General features: G+C 35.3%; 1 protein-coding gene across 1 annotated transcript; it reads left to right on the forward strand.

The window, feature by feature from the left end:
• Nucleotides 1-795: 795 nt before the first annotated feature.
• Nucleotides 796-25,243, forward strand: LOC138706320 (uncharacterized). The gene is made up of 5 exons (XM_069835458.1): nucleotides 796-964; nucleotides 12,707-12,914; nucleotides 17,326-17,553; nucleotides 20,040-20,279; nucleotides 24,762-25,243. Exons 1-5 carry the CDS (start codon nucleotides 872-874, stop codon nucleotides 25,013-25,015), a joined length of 1,023 nt encoding a protein of 340 aa, XP_069691559.1. The 5' UTR covers nucleotides 796-871; the 3' UTR covers nucleotides 25,016-25,243.
• The last annotated feature ends 345 nt before the right edge of the window (nucleotides 25,244-25,588 follow it).

Below are 25,588 nucleotides of genomic sequence, written 5' to 3' on the forward strand. Positions count from 1 at the left end.
TGGACTCTCACTTAGAGAGAGGAACAGAGATTAAGAGTGTTGAGAATAAGATTCTTAGGAAAATATTTGGGGCTAAGAGGGATGAAGTTACAGGAGAATGGAGAAAGTCACACAACACAGAGCTGCACGCATTGTAGCCTATACTTCACCTGACATAATTAGGAACATATAATCCAGACGTTTGAGATGGGCAGGACATGTAACACGTATGGGCGAATCCAGAAATGCATATAGAGTGTTAGTTGGCAGGCCGGAGGGAAAAAGACCTTTGGGGAGGCCGAGACGTAGGTGGGAAGATAATATTAAAATGGATTTGAGGGAGGTGGGATATGATGGTAGAGACTGGATTAACCTTTGCTCAGGATAGGGACTAATGGCGGGCTTATGTGAGGGCGGCAATGAACCTCCGGGTTCCTTAAAAGCCATTAAGTAAGTAAGTATGAATGAATGAATGCACGGGTTTGCAATGAAATGGTTTCTTAAAATATATTTTCTTTTAAATCATTTATTTAACGACCCTGTATCAACTTCAGGGTTATCTGCCAATAGTGTTGAGTTACATTGTGTAACAAAATAAAAGAATCTGTGGAAAATTACTATTTGATGTCTTGTTAATATTATACATTTTTCATAACGAAAGAGCTGATGTACTGCAAGATTTCTTGTTGCTGCCTTATAATTATGTGTATCACAAAAACTGGCGGTAGTACAGATGTTTTGATAGATGAGTTTTGTTAAACCACGTAGGCCTTGGCAATGTGTATGTATGCTTCTCATTAGCATCGGCCAGGCGCACTTCCCTTGCTTTGTGTCGTGTCCGGTAACCCGGGGCACATAGGCGTCCAGACCAACAGCCCTGGTGACAGTTACCATGATACCGCGGCACCTGTTAGTGCTGTGCCTCTCCCTGGCCTCATTCTGCCATGCGAGGTCCACCGTACTCAAACCTACACGATTCGAACAGGTAAGCAAATTATTCCGTTGACGTACAGCTATTCAATTTTAAATTAGTTCGCTTTTATATTATACAAGTTATTATTATAGGAGTTGGATTTAAAGTAACGAAAATCGACAAAGAATGCAATGTAGCTGTTAGTTTGGCACTGATTTCTTTAAGGGGAGAAGATGCTGAATTTTTTTTTCCTAACTGATGTACAATATTCATTTTTTTTCGCATGTAGAAATATCATTGCTGCAACGGTATAAATTCGATATTAGTTAAAAAAAAAAAAGAAAAGAAAATTGGGCCCAAATTTAAAAAGAGTTACCAGGATGAAGTAATTCACTTAGACATATCTCAGCCATCTTCAAAGTTAAATTTAAAAATTCTATGACATTTTACTCCTAAACGCACGTTTTTTTTTTTAAATTTCACGAGCACAATTTTAATATTAGTTATAATATATAAGCTAGGCCTATTACATTAAGAAAGAATTTTAGGGATACTTATCCAGAAATATAGCGGCACATTTTTCAAATGCAGAAAAAATAAAAATAATCGTTTCCTTAAAATGTTTCCTAATGGCCTGAAGAATATGTGTTCCAAATATCTTATCTGTAGCATTAATAGTTTCGAATATATGTAACTTTTTGTACGGCATAAATCTAGGAAGGTAAAGTTACAGGCAATTGCAATCTGAAAAGCAAACATTCAGTTGGAGGCAGATAAAAAAGTTATTTTTTTTCTTTCACCATGTTAATAATGTCAAAAGAAGTGCTTATACAAATTTTGGCCACACGGCCGCAATTACGAGGACCGTAATAAAATAAGTTCGCCAGGGGCAGTTAACAGAAAGAAAACGCAATTTCATTGGAAAAATTTATTGAAACACACACAACTTTGAGCTATTTTTCAACATATTCCCCACCGAAATTAAGACATTTGTCATATAACGGGATCGACAGAGAGCTGTCAAACGCTGATTCCGATCCCAGGCGGCTGTCTTCTGCGACACAAGGATACAAAAATTGATTCCATGATATGACAATTGTCTCAATTTCAGTGGGGGATATGTTGACAAATAACGCAAGAATTGCTGTATCTGTTTAAATAAATCTTTCCATGGAATTGTACTTTCTCTCTGTAAACGGCCCCAGGGAAAATAACTTTCTGGACGGCCTCGTAATTGCGGTCGAATGGCCAAAATATGTATAGGCCTTCTTTCGACATTATTAATATGGTGTAAGAAAAAAGAAATAATTTTTTTATCTGTCTCTATCAAAATATTTGCTTGTGAGTTTGGTATCATTTAAAAATGGCTTCACAGCAGTTAACAAGGCCATCAATGCGTGTTTAATGTAATGCATTATGCATATATCAAAGAGTATTTTAACTGGAAAAGTATTAAACAATAAAAGTTACGGGAAATTGCAATCAAAGTTTAGATTAATTTTAAAACTCTGTACACAGAGTTTTAAAAATGGTGTCACAGCTGCTGACAACTCAAAAAAGGAGTATAAAATTGTATGTCATATATTTTTCACATTTCAAAGTGTACCGGTACTTTAAAAGAAAAAAAAATGAAAAGTACCGGTTTTTTACCATATTCGCTATCTTATCCTCTGAAATGAGAAATTAGATAATGGAGAGATATTTTGAGATTATCTATCATTTGAATGTGCAGATTACAATAAGCTTATATTAATACATTAAATCCATATGGTATTAAACATGAGACCTGAGATAAGTTTAAACGTACATCTTATTATAGGAAACAAAAAGTGGAAATAAATGTACTAAATATCCAGAAAGTTACTCGCTCAGAATTTAGGAATAGGCCTACTAACCTTGAAGATCCCCAGGGATAAGTTTTATTTCCATTAGCGTAAGTATATTGTTTATGTTAATGATTTAGTCCCAACCATAAACTGTTTGTCTCAGCCATTCATATTTGCACATCATACGAATGTGATTACTGTGTTGTTTCCGATCTCGATAACGAATTTGAATAACATCATGTGCGTCAGGAGTCACACGGCAGCTGAACTGTGGCGTGAGGTGACAGACCAGTAGTGAGTGATCTCATAGTCAGAGTGCACGGCGACCCACAGTGGAAATTACCAAGAAAATCTAACCTTTTTGGGAGGGGTACATTACGACCCTTTCCATTAAACGAGGTTTCTTTATTTCCAAGAAAGGTATCTTCTGTGTACTTAATAAGATTGGTAAAGCTCGAATGGAATTAATTTGTATCATCTCGTGGGGTGCGGCGACTTGTGACGGGGGTGGATTTGCTTGCTTTTTCCACTCTGGAATTAATCTCATCCGGGCTTTGCCAGTCTTATTAGGTACAAACAAGATGCCTCTCTTGGAAAAAACGAAACCATGTTTTTTGCAGGCTCCTATGATTTTCACGTAACTATACTTGGCATCGGAAAGAGTTATGTACCCCTCCCAAAAAGACTCGATTTTCTTGGGCACTGCTACTGTGATACACCGTGCACTCTGATTATGAAATCATTCACTACCGCAATTCAGCTGTCGGTGTGATTTCCGACGCACATGACGTCATTCAAATTCGTTATCAGAGATCGGAAACAACCCTCTGTATCCCAAGCAAATAATATGATCACTTAATAAAAACTTATAATATAGTGTTAAATCTAATGATTAGATTGTTTAAAGGAAATAAACAAGCACCTAATGTTCATACAAAATAATAGTGTAATCACATTTAGTTTAAATAATAGAAGGCCTACTCAGTTTCCTGCAGTATTACATTACATGGAACTGATCTCAAAGAATCTGTAAGCACAATGTTCCTTGGTTTGGAATTGGATAATAATTTGAACTGTAAAATACACATAGAGTTTACTACTCCTAAATTGAGCTTCACCTGTTATGCAATACTATCCTTCTTTTATATTGGCGATATAAACATAAACACACTTCAAATGGCATAATTTGCATACATTCATTCCAAGAAGATATGGATTAATATCCTGGGGCATGTCATCTGGAGCTAAACACATTTTTGTTTTAGAAACGAGCCCGTAAGGTTAATGCCAGGTGTGCATAAAATAATCTCATATAAAAAGATTTTCCAAAATTTAGAAAAAATCATTGACCTTATCTTGTAAGTAGGCACATACTTTTCCTGATTATGTTTCATATTAAAAACCAAGATACTCGTACTTTAATACCAACGAAAACATTCATAATTTTATTGCCAGTCAAATCTCCATCTACCCTCAGTTAGGGTTAGCTGTTATAAGAAAGGGTTCACTATTCATATATTACGGTGTTCAATGTATAATTTTCTTAAAACTTTGTAGGGTCAATAGAAAAGTTTCAGAACAGAATTTATATATAGTCCCATGTATGTCAAATCCATTACACTGACAGTTTTAGAACATGTAGACTATGTTATGCCAAATCGAGGAATGTATTTTTTTCACAATTAAAACCAATATTGCAAGGATTTGTTTCATGAATGCGTTTGTTTTACGTGTTCAGTTACGCTAAAATAATGAATGTGGCACATTCATCTTCCTTTCAGTCTGATTATGTAATTTAAAATGTGTTTAAACGCCAATATGACACATTCGTGATGATTTTGGCATGCAATGTTAATAATATTATGAGTATATTACAGACGTTCAAAATAATTATAGCAACAGTTGGTCGAATGTTTTTGTACTATGATAATATTATTAATGACCACTAAGCATTTACCGGTAACGTTTGTATTGTATGACGTTCTTTAATAATTAACTGTTCGTGAAATTGAATGTGCCTTGCATTAAATTTTTATGTTTGTCCTAAACATGAATGTGACAAAATCTGAATATAGTAGAAATAAAAATAAAATCTCAATATTGAAAGGTTAGCCCATAGTTCCGAAGACGAAACATAAGTACCCCCTAGTGGAAGCTTCAGAACCTACAAGGAATTTAATTACATTTATTTGTCGACTGAGGGCAGAGGGATAAGTAGTAAACTCATCGCCTTTAACGCCATCTATTGTGCAACTAAGATATGATTAAGATGTCAGAGGGCAGATGCTCAAATTTAGGTTTGGAGGTCTTTAACGTGCCGGAAAAATCCGACAGGGAACACCCGGAGGACTTGCGCTCTGGACATTTGCGTCCTGATAAATCCATTCTACCCCAACCGGATTTTTTGCGACCGCAGCCCTTGGGTCTCGAGGAGAACAAATTTTCCCTAGAGATCCGAGGCGATCGATCATATAAGAAATAAAGAAATAAGGGAATGTTTCTAATTCAGTGTATCAATTCAGCAAATTCGTGAATATAAAATACGATTAGTAAATATGGGAAATGCCTATTATTATTCAGTTGAGAAGCTTTTGTCATCTCATCTGCTGTCAAAAAATCTTAAAGTTAGAATTTATAAAACAGTTATATAACCGGTTGTTCTGTATGGTTGTGAAACTTGGACTCTCACTTTGAGAGAGGAAAAGAGATTAAGGGTATTTGAGAAGAAGGTTCTTAGGAAAATATTTGGAGCTAAAAGGGATGAAGTTACAGGAGAATGGAGAAAGTTACATAATGCAGAACTGCACGCATTGTATTCTTCACCTGACATAATTAGGAACATTAAATCCAGAAGTTTGAGATGGGCAGGGCATGTATCATGTATGAGCGAATCCAGAAATGCATATAGAGTGTTAGTTGGGAGGCCGGAGGGAAAAAGACGTAGATGGGAGGATAATATTAAAATGGATTTCAAGGAGGTGGGATATGATGATAGAGACTGGATTAATCTTGCACCGAATAGGGACCGATGGGGGGCTTATGTGAGGTCGGCAATGAAACTCCGGGTTCTTAAAAGCCATTTGTAAGTAAGTAACTATTATTTAATAGTTTTTCATTTTATTTTGTTATTGTTTAAAGGGGCCATCGCCCCTTGTACTTTCTAGTTAACCAACTCTTCTGTGTTTTACCTGATATAATTTCATTGTATTTCTTATATTACTTACTTACTTACTTACAAATGGCTTTTAAGGAACCCGAAGGTTCATTGCCGCCCTCACATAAGCCCGCAATCGGTCCCTATCCTGTGCAAGATTAATCTATCATCATATCCCACCTCCCTCAAATCCATTTTAATAGTATCCTCCCATCTACGTCTCGGCCTCCCCAAAGGTCTTTTTCCCTCCGGTCTCCTAACTAACACTCTATATGCATTTCTGGATTCGCCCATACGTGCTACATGCCCTGCCCATCTCAAACATCTGGATTTAATGTTCCTAATTATGTCAGGTGAAGAATACAATGAGTGCAGTTTTGCGTTGTGTAACTTTCTCCATTCTCCTGTAACTTCATCCCGATTAGCCCCAAATATTTTCCTAAGCACCTTATTCTCAAGCACCCTTAACCTATGTTCCTCTCTCAGAGTGAGAGTCAAAGTTTCACAACCATACAGAACAACCGGTAATATAACTGTTTTATAAATTCTAACTTTCAGATTTTTTAACAGCAGACTAGATGATAAAAGCTTCTCAACCGAATAATAACACGCTTTTCCCATATTTATTCTGCGTTTAATTTCCTCCCGAGTGTCATTTATATTTGTTACTGTTGCTCCAAGATATTTGAATTTTTCCACCTCTTCGAAGGATAAATCTCCAATTTTTATATTTCCATTTCGTACAATATTCTGGTCACGAGACATAATCATATACTTTGTCTCTTCGGGATTTACTTCCAAACCGATCGCTTTACTTGCTTCAAGTAAAATTTCCGTGTTTTCCCTAATCATTTGTGGATTTTCTCCTAACATATTCACGTCATCCTCATAGACAAGAAGCTGATGTAACCCGTCCAATTCCAAACCCTGCCTGTTATCCTGAACTTTCCTAATATTATTAAGTATATTATTATTTCTTGTATTATTATTTTGATATTCATCACTTTACTGTTGCTTACATATATTTGATTACTTAAATTAAACAATTAAATAATTATTTCAGTGTAGGCTTAAGCTTATAATATCAATTTTTAATTAGTTAATGTAAACTCCACTCCCGGGCACAAGCTTTTGCTTGATCGGGAGTGCCAACTAAAAGTGTACCATTATTATCCTTCAAATAAAATTATTATTATTATTATTATTATTATCATTATTATTATTAGTATTATAATTATTATTATTATTATTATTATTATTATTATTTTTAAACATTTAAAAAATAAATTATAATAACTGATTATCAAAAATTGCATGGGAATGGCAACCATAACATAGAGACTACCTACCTAGAAAAGAGAGGAATTCAGAGTTATATCAAGCCATAAGGCTTAACCCACGAAGATTATGTTAATGATTTTAATTATCTGATTTCCTGAAGAATTGTAGTAGGTATTTCCTAAGTTTGTTTTCGATTCAATTACAGTTCCTAATTTACCATATTGCCTATCAGAGTTAGCTGCTACCATTTGTATTGTTATTATTTTTAGGCTCTATTATTATTATTATTATTATTATTATTATTATTATTATTATTTGCTAATTTAAGGAACATTAGACGAAATGGAAACACTTTTAAGGAAACCTGCATCAAAATCGTCTTTTTTCATCAATCTCAATATATTCTCATCCTGACCTTAGCCGAGATTTTGACGCACTACCTTATGTTAACGCGACAACAAACAGTATAGGTAAATATAACATTAGTTGTATATAAATAACATATCGTCACAAATTAAATGTTAAATTAATTTATCATTTCAGTTATAACTGAAAATGAACTATAAAGGACCAGATTATTATACAACCTCTGTGTGTAATGAAATACGCCGTATTCCAATCGCTTTTATCTGTAATTGTTAATATTATCATCTACATAGCAGATGTTGCAATTTCATTAAACAAAACTCTGCATTGTCGGTGGGGAACTATGCAATACTGACCACTGTATCCTCACGTCATATTGCTGTCAAGATAATGGTCATGAACCTGTGAGACAAAACTGGTACTTGTATATTTAGCAGGAAACGGGAAGCTTCGTAATTCATATTTCATTAAAATGCCTTTTATATACTACACTTGCGTGTCCCTAATGAACGTGTTACATAATGCAACTTATGATTATTTTGTAATCAGGAGTTTCACAGCTCGCTGCTCTTTGTTAAACATTCTGATATGAGCATTATCTGAGAATTTATACTTCATCTGTGGTATTTTTCAGAGGAAAAGTTATGAATTTATAGCCGTGAGTTAATAGCTTCAACGTTTCGAAAATTCTTGAAGAATTACGATGCGCAAGACCTACGTTACGTTTGGCTAGCCCAAAGAGGTGTAGAATTTCGGAAAAAAATTGTTATCAGACAAGCAAAACATAGTGCGCTTGAAAAAGAATCGTTGTTCAGTTTGAAGTACAGAATATTGAGCGAAATGCAATGCGTTTCATATTCTTCGCTACCGCACTTCGTAGCGAGTCCATTGCAGCAGTTCAGGCAATGTCTCATGCACATGACTACTAATGTTGAAATATCATCATCATCATCAATAATGTTTATTGCCGTACATTTTCTTACTGAGTATAGAGGATGGTATTTTTTTGTCAAAATGGGTAAATTAAAAAAAATTCTTTAAAATACTCTGTGATATCTGTGGAATGCATAGCATAACATTTTGTGGGTATTTGTGCCCTTATCGAATGTTGAGTCGCCATTTTTAAACTTCCTGCGTTATGGTTTTTTAAATCACTCGCCCACTTTTATTGTTGTTTCCGGTAAATTAAATTTTCAATTTTTTTTCTTTAAAAATACCTTTTTATATGTGTGGAATGCATTGCATAACATTTTGTGGGTATTTGTGCCCTTATCGGACGTTGAGACGTCATTTTTAAACTTCTTGTGCTATGGATTTTTAAATCACACGCCCGCTTTTATCAGTTTCCAGTAACTTCATTTTTTTTTTGCTACATTGCCAGACAAAAATGGATATACAGTAATTTCTGAACAATTAAAGACACATTCATGAAATTTAGAACACACATTCTGTAGACTATTAGGAAACTTTTCTCTGTAACCGAATTTTGTTAATTGATTTAATTTAAAAAATACGTCCGTTTGTTTGCAAGAAAGGAAATCAGAAAATTGTTATTAAATTTTAATTGTTTATTTTACAAACGTAGGGACTAATATCAAAATTCTGTTACAGACAGTTTGCAGAAAATGCTTTTGCAAATACATTGAAAAAACTGTTTGAATCTATCTTTAAGAACGGTTTAGATATATCGGTTTTAGTGCAATCCTGCATTGGGTATTTTTTTTTTTTTCAAATTTGGGCCCCCAAATAATTTCTTTTCAAGATATTTTTATTTGGTTGAGTTGCCACAGCTATGAGCTCTCTACATACAAAAAATTAATATTTTACACCAAATAGGAAAAAAGTTTTTAAAAATACCATCCTCTCCCCTTATGATTCTTTTGTAATGAGGAGTTTCACAGCTCGCTGCTCTTTGTTAAACATTCTGATATGAGCATTATCTGAGAATTTATACTTCATCTATGCTATTTTTCAGAAAAAAGGTTATGAATTTATAGCCTTAAGTTAATACATTCATTCATTCATTTGTTTATTTTATGCCATAGATCTTACATGAGCAATGAAGCTTTAAGATGTGGAACAAGTCAAATATTTTACAATATTACAATTACAATTTTTACAAATTGTTATAATTTTACAATTTAGTAATTTTCTACAATTTTTACAATTTTGTGCAATTTTTTACAATATCTTGGCGAGATGTAGTGAGAAGAGGAGAGATCCGAGGATTCGCCAAAATATTACCCGGCATTTGCCTTTTGGTTGGGGAAAACTTCGGAAAATCCCAAGCAGGTAATAGCTTTAACGTTTCGAAAATTCTTGAAGAATTACGATGCGCAAGACCTACGTTACGTTTGGCTAGCCCAAAGAGGTGTAGGATTTCGGAAAAAAATTGTTATCAGACAAGCAACACACAGTGTGCTTGAAAAAGAATCGTTGTTCAGTTTGAAGTACAGAATACTGAGCGAAATGCAATGCGTTTCATATTCTTCGCTACCGCACTTCGTAGCGAGTCCATTGCAGCAGTTCAGGCAATGTCTCATGCAAATGACTACTATGTTGAAACATCGTTATCATCATCAGTAACGTTCATTGCAGTATATTTTCTTACTGAGTCTTATGATCACTAAAATTCATTTACATTGTACTTTGCCATTAAATTTATTTAGTATTCAGTAACGAAAATTTGCTCTTAGGGCAGTGTGTGTACGAGTTATTCTGTAGGATTTTATCTTGAAGCGTTTTTTACTCTAAATGTAGAGGTTTTGGAAATCCTTGACTGTTGAATAATATTGCTTGTTTATTTTCTAAGATAACGTTTCGAGTCCTATTCATTACCGGTACACTTGATCTGTTTTCTGGTTCAGCATTATTTCCCTTCGTCCGTAATACCTCGTCTTGTAAACTTATTTGCTTTAGTAATCCTTTCATTATATTACTGTCATTTAAAAATTTGTTTTAATAATTTATATTCCGTTTGCAAATAATTAATTAGCCACCGGCGTAGCTCAGTCGGCTGAAACGCTTGCCAGCCGATCCGGAGTTGCGCTCGGGCGTAGGTTCGATTCCCGCTTGGGCTGATTACCTGATTGGGTTTTGTCCTAAGTTTTTCCCAATCGTAAGATGAATGTCAGATAATCAATGGTGAATCCTCGGCCTCATCTCGCCAAATTCCATCTTGCTGCCACCAATATCATCGATGATAAATAACGTAGCAATTTATACAGTGTCGTTAAATAACCAAGTAAAAAAGTATATAAAAATTAATGTCAGCTACCCTGGCTCTGTGGATAGCATATGCGCTGCCTATCGAAACGATCCATGTTTCGATTCCCGGTGTGGGTAATTGAAGAAATTTATATTCCTTTCCACAAGACCACAATGACTGAAGGCTTAAATTCTATCTATCTATCTGTCTGTCTGTCTGTCTGTCTGTCTGTCTGTCTGTCTATCTATCTATCTATCTATCTATCTATCTATCTATCTATCTATCTATCTATCTATCTATGGGCTCAAAAGTTTTGGACTGAGGTTAAACCAAGGAAAATCGCAGGAAATTGTAATGGGACATCAGCGCTTGCTCAGTACAATTAACGACAAAACCATACCGAGACTGTCAATAAATGGGTCGTTTAAGTATAGCGACATTGTAAAAATTCTTGAATTATTTATTAGTAGACAGAGATCTAAAGTGTAATAGTCAAGTAATTCACATCTGTAAGAAAATATTTTCATTGCTCCACTCTCTAAATCATTTGCGAAATTGTCTGCCCCTTTTCATAAAAAGAAACTTTGTTCAATCGCTAGTGGTGCCTCATTGTGATTACTGGGGTTCTTCCTTGACAAAAATAATTGTCAATTTAACTGAAAGACTACAACGTGTTCATAATGTATGTGTCCGCTTCATCTGCAATACTCGTAAATTTGACCATATATAACGCCATCTTTTAAAGTTCTTTCATGGTCCGTCTAAAGGAGCGGAGAACAGCATATTCTTTATCGGTTCTATTTAGAATATTACTCTCTTCTACTCCAAAATATCTGAGAACTCGCTTTGAATATCTTACAACGTTACGGAATCAACATCAGGCCTTACTATCCATTCCTCGTCACCGTAACTCTTTCTATTCATACTCTTTCACCGTGTCAGTTTGTCGCCTATGGTACTCCTTATCTCGTCATGTCAGGGATTTCCGAACGGTTAATCAATTTAAATTAAAAATTAAGAATTGCATACTTTTACATGGAATTCATTTGTGAGCGTTAGCCGATTTTTATAGGTTATGCTGTGTGTTTGTATAAATTGTCATTTAGGCCTATCATAAAGTAGAATTAGAATATGAATTGTAAATCACTTAATTATGTATCATGTTTAGTCAATATTTCATTATATGTAAGCCTGTTAATGTGCATGAAAATGATTTTTTATTTAAGTATGACTATTAATATTACTACTTTCGTCATTGTTTCATTGTGTATTTCGTTTCTGGTAGTGTGGAAGAGAAGGGCTCATGGATTTAACTCTACCGGAATAAATAAAATAAAAAATAATAATAAGATTGACTATTTTCCCCTTGTCATGTGCTCTCCCATATTGACTACTTTCCCACAGCCATTTGCTCTCCTGTGTTGCCTCAGTGGTGAACTTGTGCCGTGCTCACCATACAATAAGTCTCCTATAAAATAACGAACTTCATATAATGAATACTGAACGAGAGAATGTTGAATTATTAAGTCACAGACAGTACCGAGTTGCATTCGTGATCCGGAAAAATGTTCGGCCGTAGATTCAAATAATGACATAATTGAGTGTTTTCCGAGGTTTTCCTCAACATTACGACAAATTTCAGATAATTTCATGGCGAATCATTGGGCTTATCTCGCCAAATATCACTGTGGAGCCTTCAGAAAAGTAAGTAAAAGGAACGAAAATATTGAATAATTCCAAGGGAAAAATTGTTCCGGGGCCTTGAAATTATTCAAATTTGCTTTACAGGGAGCATTACCTGAAAGACTGGATTTGCAGAACGGAAATATTGTTTAAATAAATGTATTTAAATGCTCACATTTAAATAAATTTATTTTAACATTATTTCCGTTCTCGTTCTCGTTGTCGTTTCCGCTCCCGGTTTTTTGTGAACCAGCCTTTACTGTGAATGATATTTGTTGTACGTTTTGTACTCGCAGGAATACAAGGCTCCAGAATTCTGGTGGGACCTGACGTTCAATAAGTCAGCTCCGATCACCAATGTACTCAATCCACCATCCAAAAATTTGGAATCGGGTGACAGGTGGCGATGGAGCCTGAACTGGGCACAAGGTACCAGCAATGTATGGATAGCTGACGGGCAAGAAATATGGAAGGCCTGGACGTGGGAAGCAACCAGGGATCACGGTGAGAATAATATAGCTCTGAATGATGGCGATTCAACATTGGGATTGTAATGTAAGATAATGTAATCGCGATGTTCCCTTTAGAGGAATATATACTACAGTGCTTACAAGTCCGTTAAACATTACAAACGGGCGTATTTACACAGTGAGATATAGACATGCGTTTTCAATGTTTAGAAAATGAAAGATGTACACAACTCATTATGATTAATGCCATGTCATTGAAGTTCCGCTGACGGCCACCAGCGGTATCACGTTCACTTAAATCCAAAATGCTGCTGACACAACCTGTCAAAGTATTTTGCGTTCTTGAATTTCTGTCGTAGTCAGTCTGGCGAGTGCGTGCAATGATGTTAGTGCGCACTTAAAAGGGTAATTGCGGCATCGTTGGATTAACCGTGTATCTACACATGAACAGGTATTCACATTCTGGCCACCAAGGTCACCGGACTTGATCCTATGTGATTCTTTATCTGGGCTTATATAAAACAAAGAGGCCATAAATATGCCACCCCCATTACACAACCTCCAATACCTGCGACGCCGCATCACAGATGCCTCACCAGAATCACCTTCGATGTGCTAGGTCAGGCATGGAGCGAAAATGGCTGTAGGATAGACGTGTACCGTATGAGCAAAGGTAGACACATTTAAAATATATTTCTAAGCTGTGAAAATATAATTCGGTGAGTGCACTTATCATTTGTTCAGAAATTGAGCGCATTTTCATATCTTGCTATCAAATTATAGCCATTTGTACTTTTTCACGGACTTTATGTATATATTGTGCCCTAGCAATAATATTTGTACCTCTAAATCTTCACTTGGAAAGTACTTCAGGTTACAAGGAGACACGATTTGTAAGCAACGAAACAACCATGTGAATATAGTGATAGAAATGGCCGAGACACTCAAGAAAATTTTCCTCACAGCGATTAGGTCTGAAAAACAGGACTAAACTACTGCCTGAACGAATCATGTTCATATATTATAGAATTTAAAGTGGAATATATGTTGGTTTCTGGAAAACACACACACACACACACACACACACACACACACACACACACATATATATATATATATATATATATATATATATATATATATACAGAGTGATTTACTATACCTGGTGTAACTGGATTCTGGTAGACCCCAAATATATTTTACAGTTATGGTACCATTTACGTGATACTCAAACATTTGCAAGTGTTATTTAGGGGAGAGTCGGGTAGTATCGGACATCGGGTAATATCGGACAGTGCGTTTCTTTCATCTACCACCATATGTAGTACCTGAATGACATGGTTACGTTTCTCTATGCGACATCACAGAAACGTAACCATGTCAATCAGGTACTATCATCGTGCGCTAGATGAAAGAAACTCACTGTCCGATATTACCCGATGTCCGATACTACCCGACACTCCCCTAAATTACATTTCCAGATTAACCTAAAAATACCCTAACTTTCTTACTTCAAGTGAAACACCTTGTACTATATTAGTATATATTTTTGCTCCTCTCTAAATTCTGAATCCAAAGATGTATAACATCCCCAGATATAAAGAGATAGTCTTTTGTTTAATTGAACAAAGTTCAATACTCGTTGCTATGGAATAACATTGAAACAAAACTTATATAGATTTTAATATTAATTTATTGATACTTGATTTTTTTTACAAACAACGACAGCATATCAACACAGTAATCCTAATTACCCAAAACTTCATTGTGTTGCTCAAAATGTTCAACAGAAACATCTTGACAGAACTCCTGAAACCACAGCAATAATTCCCTTGTTGATGCGGTAGGATTTACCTCCGTTAACGCCAAAATATCCGTTTCTTCTGAAAAAACGAAATGTTGTCTTTCATAATTATCATCCGTACGAAATTTCTCCTCGGTTCTATGAAACTAATTTTCCGATGGATGATGGTGATCAGGGTGCCTTTCAGAATACAAAACACAAGCATTCACCAAATATTAATAATATATCGACCTATCGAGCTCATTAACATTTCGTTAGTGAGTCTTATGATCACTCAAATTCATTTATATCTTTCTAGTTGTTATTTTGTCGTATTATAATAATATTATAAATACTATTTCATCATTGGCATCATATTCTAATTGTTTGTTATGTTGTCTTGTTCTGAAATGTGGCAAGCCTTGCCTCTACCACAGATGTTATCCTTTTCAAGGATATATTTCGAAAACTCCTCTATTTCCAGTCTCTGGACTACGGCACTTTAGTGTGAGCATGAATTTATGATGATTCAAATTCATTAACATCTTCCTTGACATCATTTTGGAACTTTCATTATTATTATTATTATTATTATTATTATTATTATTATTATGGTTCAAACACTAGGTTACAAAGCCGAAGGTCTCGGGTTCAACTGTCGATTGACTCGTGAGTTTTTCCATTAACCTAATCCTTCTGGTTATACAATGCCTTTGGATCGACTCAGTCTCTAATAGAAATAAATACAAGTGCGTTTTCCTGATATAAAGGCGACACGTATGGTTGACATCTTTTCTGTTACCAATTTTGATTATCTGGTAAAATGGGAACTTCAACCTCCCGCCACTCTGAGGGCCTCCACGGTCTCTAAGAGACAGAACTAATGTAAGTTCACTCTTAGCTGAGAGACTACAACGTGTTCAAAATGTGTGCATGCGATTCATCTTCAATACTCGTAAGTTTGACCATATAACACCTTCCCTCCAGTTACTTTCACGGGTGCGTCTGAAGGAACAATACATTCACTGTCTCTTCTATTTAGAATCATGTATATTTCTACTCCGAATTATCTACTATCAGGATTTCAATTTATTACAACTCTTTAAACTGGCATCAAGCACTTCTTTCTATCCTTCATCACACTGTAGAAATACCTCGCCTCTGGAATTCGTTACCTAACGACGTCAGGGACTGCCGGATTTCATCACAATTCAAAATTAAATTCGAACTTTTTGTCGTAATTAATGCTTGTTAGGTTTTGTTATAAGTGTTGATTTGTGTGTGTTTTTTACTCAGTTTAAATTAGCAAACTTCTTGTTTATGTTCGTTAATTAATTAGGATATAATAAATTAATTGTGATACTTAACCACTGCTCTTAAGTTTGTGTGACTGCTATCTCTGTATATTTTTGTGTGGCTTTACTTTGCTCATAGTGTGTTTTTATTTTTATTTCTATTATTGTATTTGTATTTCGGATGGTGTGGAAGAGAAGGCCTGTTGGCCTTAACTTCACCAGAATAAATAGATAGATAGATAGATAGATAGATAGATAGATAGATAGATAGATAGATAGATAGATAGATAGATAGATAGATAGGTAGGTAGGTAGGTAGGTAGGTAGGTAGGTAGGTAGGTAGGTAGGTAGGTAGGTAGGTAGGTAGGTAGGTAGGTAGGTAGGTAGGTAGGTAGGTAGGTAGGTAGGTAGGTAGGTAGGTAGGTAGGTAGATAGATTGATAGATAGATAGATAGATAGATAGATAGATAGATAGATAGATAGATAGATAGATAGATAGATAGATAGATAGATAGATAGATAGATAGATAGATAGATAGATAGATAGATAGATAGATAGATAGATAGATAGATAGATAGATAGATAGATAGATAAAGTAAATAAATATGTAGGTAAGTAAGTAAATAAAGAAATAAATAAGTAAATAAATAAATACATTAATTAATTAATTAATTAATTAATAAACTTTAACTCTTACAATTAGCCTATATTAATCAAACCATTCTTGTGTTTGTATTTTATTGATACTTTTTTGACAAAACTTCTATTACATAAATGCAAGGTAATGTAATCACAGCTTTGCTGAAGTACAGTAAAAGGGAAACTATTTTACGAGAGATCATAGGTTATAAGCTAATTATATAATTTGTAATTATGAATGGATCGAACTTATAGTTATAGAATTTAATACAGGAATACCACAGATTACTAACGTTGAAAAACATGATGTATTTTGGACCTGCTTTACATAGAAAGGTTAAGTCAGTGGAGCGTGGCTCGCAAAAGCAATTCCTCTGACAAATATATGAAGATAAGTGACTGAATTCCTTTCTTGCAATTATATAGATAGGTAGAGGAATTCTTACTTCTTCAATACAGGATGCCCAAATGAAGTAATAAAAAAAAAAGCGGATGGATTACTATTGTACGCCGCGCGACCACTGAAGTGTTGAACTATATTTGATGAACTAAGAAAGATTTTTCTTCGTTACAGATTTAACGGGTGGCGGAATTATTAAAGTCGTCGATGACGATCCAAAGTCACTTGCAGGAGTCAACTGGCGGATGGATTACTATTGTACGCCGCGCGACCACTGAAGTGTTGAACTATATTTGATGAACTAAGAAAGATTTTTCTTCGTTACAGATTTAACGGGTGGCGGAATTATTAAAGTCATCGATGACGATCCAAAGTCACTTGCAGGAGTCAACTGGCTACGTGATGGGCGCACTGGAGAAATCACATGGAACTGTGTCGTAGAAGGGAAGGTGTCAGAACCTCTGACATGGAGTGAATGGCAAATATTTACAGACGAAAACAGCACCTCAACTATCAGTTTCATAAAAGATAAAAAGCGCTGGGGCTTCCAAATAAGTTAGTACCTAACAGAACTGTATTTAATTTGTGTACTTGCAAGAAATCATGGTTTAATTCATAATTTAAAAATAACGAATTTGTGTTACAGAGTTCATATCTAGTAGGGATTACAGAGAAAGTCTTCAAATAAATATGTTCTGTGTTTTAATTTTGTTTATAGTGCAGTAGAACTCCAATCAACCGGACTATTTGAAGATTGGCGTGGTACGGATATGCAGAAATTCGGAAATGAAAATCACTCTAGCTCCTTGAATAAAGTAGGCTACTGTGCGTCCGTTTAGTTACTCCTGGCGCCTCTGTGGCCAGTGACTGGGCTGTCATAGACATCCGACAAGGAAAACTCAGTGCGCAGAAGCCAGCGGGCGTGATTGTCTCGCGCAGGTGATGTGTGCTCCCGTTTCCAGGATGCTCTCACGCCTACTGCAGGGGGGTAATAGGGGTATAACATGCGCGCCGCGAGAAGTCCGAGCTGAGTTTTCCTTGTAGGATACCTTATAGGCCAGTCTTAGTTCTTTTCTGAAAATATCTGCTGTGCAGAATTAGACATCTACGTAATAGCCTATTAGACAACTATTTAAAATAATTTCAAGAAAAGGGCTCCCGTTAAGTTAGTAAACTGTCACGTGGTTTTCTCACTTTCAACGATCTTGCAACGTAACCACTCGGACGACATTACTTTAATGTGAGTACAGCAACCTGTTATAGCGTCTTTAACTCATTTGAATAGGTGGATAAAATGCAGGATAGAGGGTAGATACTAATTCGTGGCGCGACAGTCCATGTAGGGTCAAGGCCGATTTATAATACATAAAAGATTATCATAATAATTAAAACGCAAAATACATTCTCTTGTTATTAACAATTAACACACAAATTCACGTTCACATGTCTTAGCTGAGGTGAACGACCATCCAACCGGAACGGAGGTATTGTGTGTTAGCACGATGATCCTCCCAGCCATTATAGGTGGGTTTCAAAACCGGATATTGTTATACAGAGTGGCCATAAAGTCTTTTCAACATTATAACTTGTTATAAAAAAAAACTATTAAAGTTAGAGTTATGCGACTTGTGACAGACGAAAGACAAACTTTTAAAGTTTTTAATTTTTTTTATTCTGGATTAATTTAAATAGAATCCAAAATGGGGTCAGGGCAAGAGAAAGCGCAATGTGTTTTATGATACCATAAGACACATTCACCAATTACTGTTCAAAGAAATTTTAGGAGGGAATATGGACGACCACCACCCGATTACAAAAGCATGGTTGGTTGGTATACAAAGTTTAAGGAGCCTGGAAGTGTAAACTCCCGTCCGAGATCCATGCCAGAAGAGAGAGTTAGGACTGTGCGGCACTCATTTCGAAGAGCCCTTACAAGTCTTGTGAACTCGGAATCCCACCGTTCTCAGTGCAAAAAATTTTGCTTATAAAGTCCACATAACGCAAGATTCAAGCAAGATAACTGCCCTCGCCGTGCTGCTTTTGTGACCGAAAATATGAGACTTTTTCTTTTGGGGTAATGTCAAGGACAGGGTATATGCAACACGTGTACCTGATCTGAACACTTTGAGAAGAAGAATAATTGACGTTGTTGCTAGTGTCGCCCAAGAAATCCTCCATAACGAATTGCGTGAAGTTGAATATCGCTTAGATGTTTTGCAGGCGAGAAGAGGTGCACATGTGGAAGTGTACTGACTTTTTCTTTTTACAAACTTCAAAAGTTGTAATGTTGTAAAGATTTTATGGCCACTCTGTATATCTTAGCCAACGAAGTTTGTAACGACGCTGGATGGACACCAGTCCCATACATCGGTCGAAATTTCATGAGAATATTTTTTCCTCACGTGGACTCGACCAAGCGCCCATTCCGTAGTACGAGCCCTAGGCATGATGCCTTAGTCTGAGACCAGGACCGTACTGTGCGGAACTAGAGTGTAGGGGCCATATTCATAGACATTCTTAGCGCGGGCTTCCGGTGGATGATCAACGAACTAACGTCTTTTGTATTCATAAACCAGTGATAGCGATATGATATGATATGATAATGATATGATATGATATGATATGATATGATATGATATGATATGATATGATATGATATGATATGATATGATATATGATATGAATCCCGTACAAGTCACCAGCCGATAGCCGGTGCTAGTTTAGCACGCTCGTAGGGCGGGCTAGCGAAATATCTATGAATAGCAGCCTAGGTGTCTACGTTAAATTTACATAACTTCATCTCCTCTATCACGTGCTGTTCCTTTCGTATGACAATTCAGAAACACCCTGTATGAGATGAAAAATTTAGGGCTAATACACGAATTGTAACGGAATGAGTAACACCAATATATAAATAAATTATGCTAAAACCAACAAAACACATTTTTATCACTAAACAAATACTCACATACCAAATATCTTGTTTTCTTAGTGTGATAGTTACAACCTAATGAATCACGTCGGCTTTCTAATTTTTTCAGATGACGAGATGGTGATGAGCAAACACTGCGCAGCCGGGTCGCCCGTCGTGGGAAAGCGTTACTGCTTCGCTAACGGCAAGGAAATACAGTCTTCTGTGAAGATCGACCCTTTCACAAAAATTTCTTCCAATAGAAGAAAGAGGAGTCCGCAGTTCTTCGAGAAGGTCAAAGAGACGTTCAAATCGTGGGTGCAGAAGATTAAGGATTTCTTTGGAGGAGGAGATCAACAAGATGGGGAAGGTAACATAATTCGGTCACAGATTTCGTTCATTCTTCAAGGACATTTTGTTTAAGGATAGGTTTATAGATTAAGATAAACAGGACAGTTTACCGTAATTCTAAACATGAGAAATCTAGAAAAGCAAGAATTAATGGATACATAAATAAATAGATAAATTTGATTAATTAGATGGATAGGCATGAAGAATGAAAAAGGTAAAGGGAAAGGTGATAAGAAGGAAAAATGAAGAAAGAAGTAAAAGAAAGAGCAAAATGAAGAAAATAATAAGTGACTGTGAATAGTTAAGGCAATGAAATAGAAACAAAGAAATAGAGTGAAATGGAGAGATTTGAAAAACGAATGAAAGAGAGAAACTCCTTTTTTTGTAGAAATAAATCATAGCGCATTCGAAATTTATTATTATATCTATGTACTCGCGTATACTTATCTATGTATCCTTATAATCAAGTAAGAAAAAATGTAGGCTGAAAGGAGGAAAGTGTGAAAGGGAGGGAGAAAAAATTAGGAAAGAGAAAATGAGTGGATTAGAAATAAATATACTACATTCATACAAATGAAATGAACAAGAGAGAATTAAAGGAAAAGAGGAAGAAATAAAGAAAAAAAGTGCAATAGGGAAAACAGTAACATAAAATTAGACTAACAAAAAGAATAAAACAAAGAAACAAAGAGCGAGAGTGCAAGTGACGAAAGAGTAACAAATAAAGAATAAAGTGAAAGAGAAAGAAGGAAGAGAAAAAGGAACAATGAAATGAAAAGAGAAAAAGAAGAAGGAAAGGAGACAAAATTACTAAATAAAGAAAAAGTACCAAGGAAAAAAATATAGAGAAATAAAGAGAAAGAGAAAGAAGATAGTGAGAAAGAAGAAAAATAAATAAAACTTAAAGTAAAAAGGGAATGCGGAAAGACAATAAATACTTGTAACGGATTCAAAAGTAATAAATCAATAAATAAAACAATTAATAAAAAAACAAACTAATAAATAAATAAATAAATACACCGATTCTCTGACTGAGATTCTGGCTGATATGTACAGTAATGGCAAAAAAAAAAAAACCGCACCGACTCATGTAGCTAATACAAAAGAATCTTGTGCTGTGTATTGTGTCAAACTGTGGTAATTTGAATATGGATAGTGAAGCGAGAGGTATGTATTGTTATTTAATGTTATCTTTGCCGAATAGAGGTAGAAATGTAATATTGATGCCAGATGAAAATAAAACTCTCAAAGATTTTTCGTCTATAAGTTTGAGGTACTGAAGGAAACAAAATACGGTAAGAATCGAACAAATGCAATAATTTCATTGTTACAATTATTTATACAAGATGGATGTGTTTTGTGACTAGCAGAATTTGAATCTGTAACTCTGAAATCAGCTACAAGGGTCGGTCCGGTTTTTTTTGCACTACTGTACATCTATTGTCAGGCAGTATATCTCATTTGACGAAATGTGTCAGAGGAAGAACAATTTTTTGTATATATCTGAAGAGTGATGCGTTATCAGTGTCATTTATGAGCTTCAAACCTTTCTTCCAACAGTTGTCTATACATATAAATAGAAAGGGAAATAGAAATAAACGAAGATAGAAGAAATTGAGAGACAATTAAAGAAGTACATATAGATAAAAGAAACAAACAAAGAAACAAAAATGTGAGAGACGGGAAGTAACATACATATAGGCTATACAAAATCAAAGAAAGAAAGACTGAAGAAGTAATGAATAAGTGTAATGGACGCGAAAACAATAAATAAATAACCAATAAAGTAAAAGAAAACGAGAAAAGAAGGAAGAAAAAAAGAAAGAAAGGAGGAAGAAATTAAAGAAATAAATAGGCAGGAAGGGAGAAAATGTAGGAGTCGGAAACTAACATACAGTACAAATAAAGGAAGTTGAAAAATGACAATAAACATGATAAAAAGAATGAATAATTACTGTAATAGACGCAAAAGTATGAAATAAATAAATAAAGAGAGTGAAACAACAGAAGAAAGGAGGAGAGAAAGAAAGGAAGGAGATATTAAGAAATAATAGGGAAGTAAATAAAGAAAAGGAGAAATTAAACGTGGAAAGAAATCCAGAAAAGAGAGAAAAAAAGAAAAGCGTAAGAGGCGGAAAGTATCAGAAATAAATGAGTCAAAAGGAGAAGAATGAAGACACGATGAATATTGCAAAAGCAATAAATTATAAAGTGAAAGGAAGTAAAGAATATGTAAGGAAAAAGAACAAAAGGAAGTGAGTAGAAAGCAAACAGGAATGGAAGAAAGGAGAAAATAAGTAAAAAATAAAGAATGTCTCATAGAGGAACAAGGAATATACAAGTAAAAGATAAGGAGAAAATAGGAATAAAATAATACACAGAAGGAGGGTGTCTTAAGTGTGAGTGCGAATGAATGAATGAATGAATGAATGAATGAATGAATGAATGAATGAGAATATGTAAAAAATAGTATAGAAGAAAGAAATAAATGAAAATAGACTTAAATAAGTAGACAATACAGACAAATGAAGAGAAATGATGCATGGATAAACCAAAGAATAAGAGAAAGAAAGTAAGGGTGAGAGAAAAGTGCAGTAAATGAAGGAGGAAGGGAAGGGAAGAGAGTTGAGAAAAAAATGTATAAATGACAATAATTAACGTGAAAAAGTGCAAGGAAGGGAGTACATGAGTTCAGGTAGAAAAGAATTATAATAAGAAATTAAAGTACGATAAAAAATTTAATATATTTTTATTTTGTAAATTTTAGAATAGACCTATATACATGATAATCAGGAGGTAATTAAACGCAGAATAAATATGGGAAATGCCTGTTCTTATTCCGTTGAGAAGCTTTTATCATCTAGTCTGCTCTCAAAAAACTGAAAGTTACTATTTATAAAACAGTTACATATATTACCGGTTCTTCTGTATGATTGTGAAACTTGGACTCTCACTGTGAGAGAGAAACAGAGGTATTTGAGAATAAAGTGCTTAGGAAAATATTTGGGGCTAAGAGGGATCAAGTTACAGGAGAATGGAGAAAGTTTCATAACGCAGAACTGTATGCATTTCATGCCTCACCTCATAAAATTAGGAACATTAAATCCAGACATTTGTAATAGGTAGGGCATGTAGCATGTATGGGCGAATCCAGAAATGCATATATAGTGTTTGCGGGGAGGCCGGAGGGAATATGACCTTTGGAGAGGCCGAGACGTAGATGGGAGGATGATATTAAAATGGATCTAGATTCGTTTTCCGGGCTGAGAGGCCGTGGTCTGTTGGTTGATTTTCTACCAGACGTTTCGTCTGCACCTGCGGCAGACATCTTCAGTGGAGTGGTCTTCGAGGTCGGTAGGCGGAAACTGCACACTTTGATCCGGAAACTGTACACAGCTTTTCGAGGGACCCACTAATCCTACCCGGACATTGCACACTGATTCACGAGGGTCTTACTAATCCTACCCGGGAACTGTACAACTTACAAAATATGGGATCCAGCGTATATAAGTTAAAATTATATTATATGTTTGCACATTTTATATATATTATGATCAATTTTAAACAGTTCATCTCATCGATTACCATTGTAATTATCATACAGTTTAATAATGAGGTATTGTACTCTGAACCTGAAGATGCCTGAATGGGCGAAAACGTTCGTAACTTATTTTGTATAAAACTCAATGACTACATATTATGAAATATAAGTCATTGATTTAATAATTGATTTGTCATAAGACTGAATAAAACAAATATTATATTGTATTATCTGTATTAACATTGACAATCTGAATATTTACAACATGCTTTCTAAGAAATCCAGGTAGCAAATTTTAGTGTGCGGTTTCCGACGCCCGTTCGAGGTCGCAAAACTCTTCTCGGCGGTATCTGAGGCAACCCTCAGTACCTGAGACCACGGCCTCTCAGCCCGGAAAACGAATCTAGTTCTATAGACTCCGGTCGTGAAAGCCTACACTACAATATTAAAATGGTTTTGTGGGAGGTGGGATATGATGGTAGAAACTGGATTAATCTTGCTCAGGATAGGGACCGATGGCAGGCTTATGTGAGGGCGGAAATGAACCTCCGGGTTCCTTAAAAGCCATAAGTAATTAAATTTTAGGGGTGCTATTCATAGATATTTCACTAGCCCCGATACGAGAGTGCTAAACTAGCCTCGGCTATCCACTGATTACTTATACAGGATTCCTATCATATATCATATCATATCATATCATATCATATCATATCATATCATATCGCTAACACTGGTTTATGAATAAGAAAGACGTTAGTTCGCTAATCATCCACCGGAAGCCCGCGCTAAGAATGTCTATGAACATGGCCCTAGAATTCTAAGACATGACTTAATCCGAAATTGGTGAATCATGAGATAAACAGCAGCCAGGATGAAAACATCACGTTCAAGTGTGATGAGGCTAAGCGTGTAAGTGTACAGCATTTGTGAAAATGTAATAATGGTATCAACAATTTTCAGGAGGGAAGAAATGCAACACGTTCATAGACTTAATGGTGAAGCTGGTGAATATGATCTTCGGAAGAAGGGGCGGTGGTGGAGACTCTCCTCCGCCTTATCCGCCGTCTGAGGGTGGGAACAACGATGATCCTCCTCCACCAGAGTCTGGCGATACAGACAGTGGCGGAGACCCTCCAGGTGGCGCAGACACACCGCCGGCCGACGCTGAAGAAATAGATCCCGTCCAGAACGAATCAGTAAGGGATTGGGAGTGAAAAAAGAGCGTGAGGGAATAAGTTGTACAATATCTCATCAAACGCACAATAAAATAGATATGAATTTTATTTTGTTACTTACGAGTGAAATTTTGATGTGTCTGTAAACGAATACATGTTATTCGTACAAACAAATGATTTTTTTTAATTACTACGATGTTTACTGTCCGCTGGTGTGTTAGGTTTATACTGTATTATAGGTAGAGTAACATGTTATAATTATGGTAAGACCTTCTTTATTGTATCACTGTCTAAAATGAATAATTATTTCAGAGTAATCCCGATTGTAACATCATTTTTTATGATAAACTGTAACTTCAATTCTGCTATAGTAAACAGAAGTTCTCTCTTCTATGGCCATGACAAGAGGTAGTGATTCCACATGTCATTTTCAGGTATATTTCTGTATATTATTTTCTGGTTATTTGATTACTTTGTCACAACTGATGTAAATATAAGTAAGTATTGCTCATAATTTACACCTAATTGTTTGCTTATCGCCATAATACTATATTATTTTTATGAAATAGCTACTGTTCCCACAAGGATTACAATATAAAGTAGCGCGTTTGC

The sequence above is a fragment of the Periplaneta americana genome, chromosome 9 (genome assembly GCF_040183065.1).
Source record: "Periplaneta americana isolate PAMFEO1 chromosome 9, P.americana_PAMFEO1_priV1, whole genome shotgun sequence".
NCBI lineage: Eukaryota > Metazoa > Arthropoda > Insecta > Blattodea > Blattidae > Periplaneta > Periplaneta americana.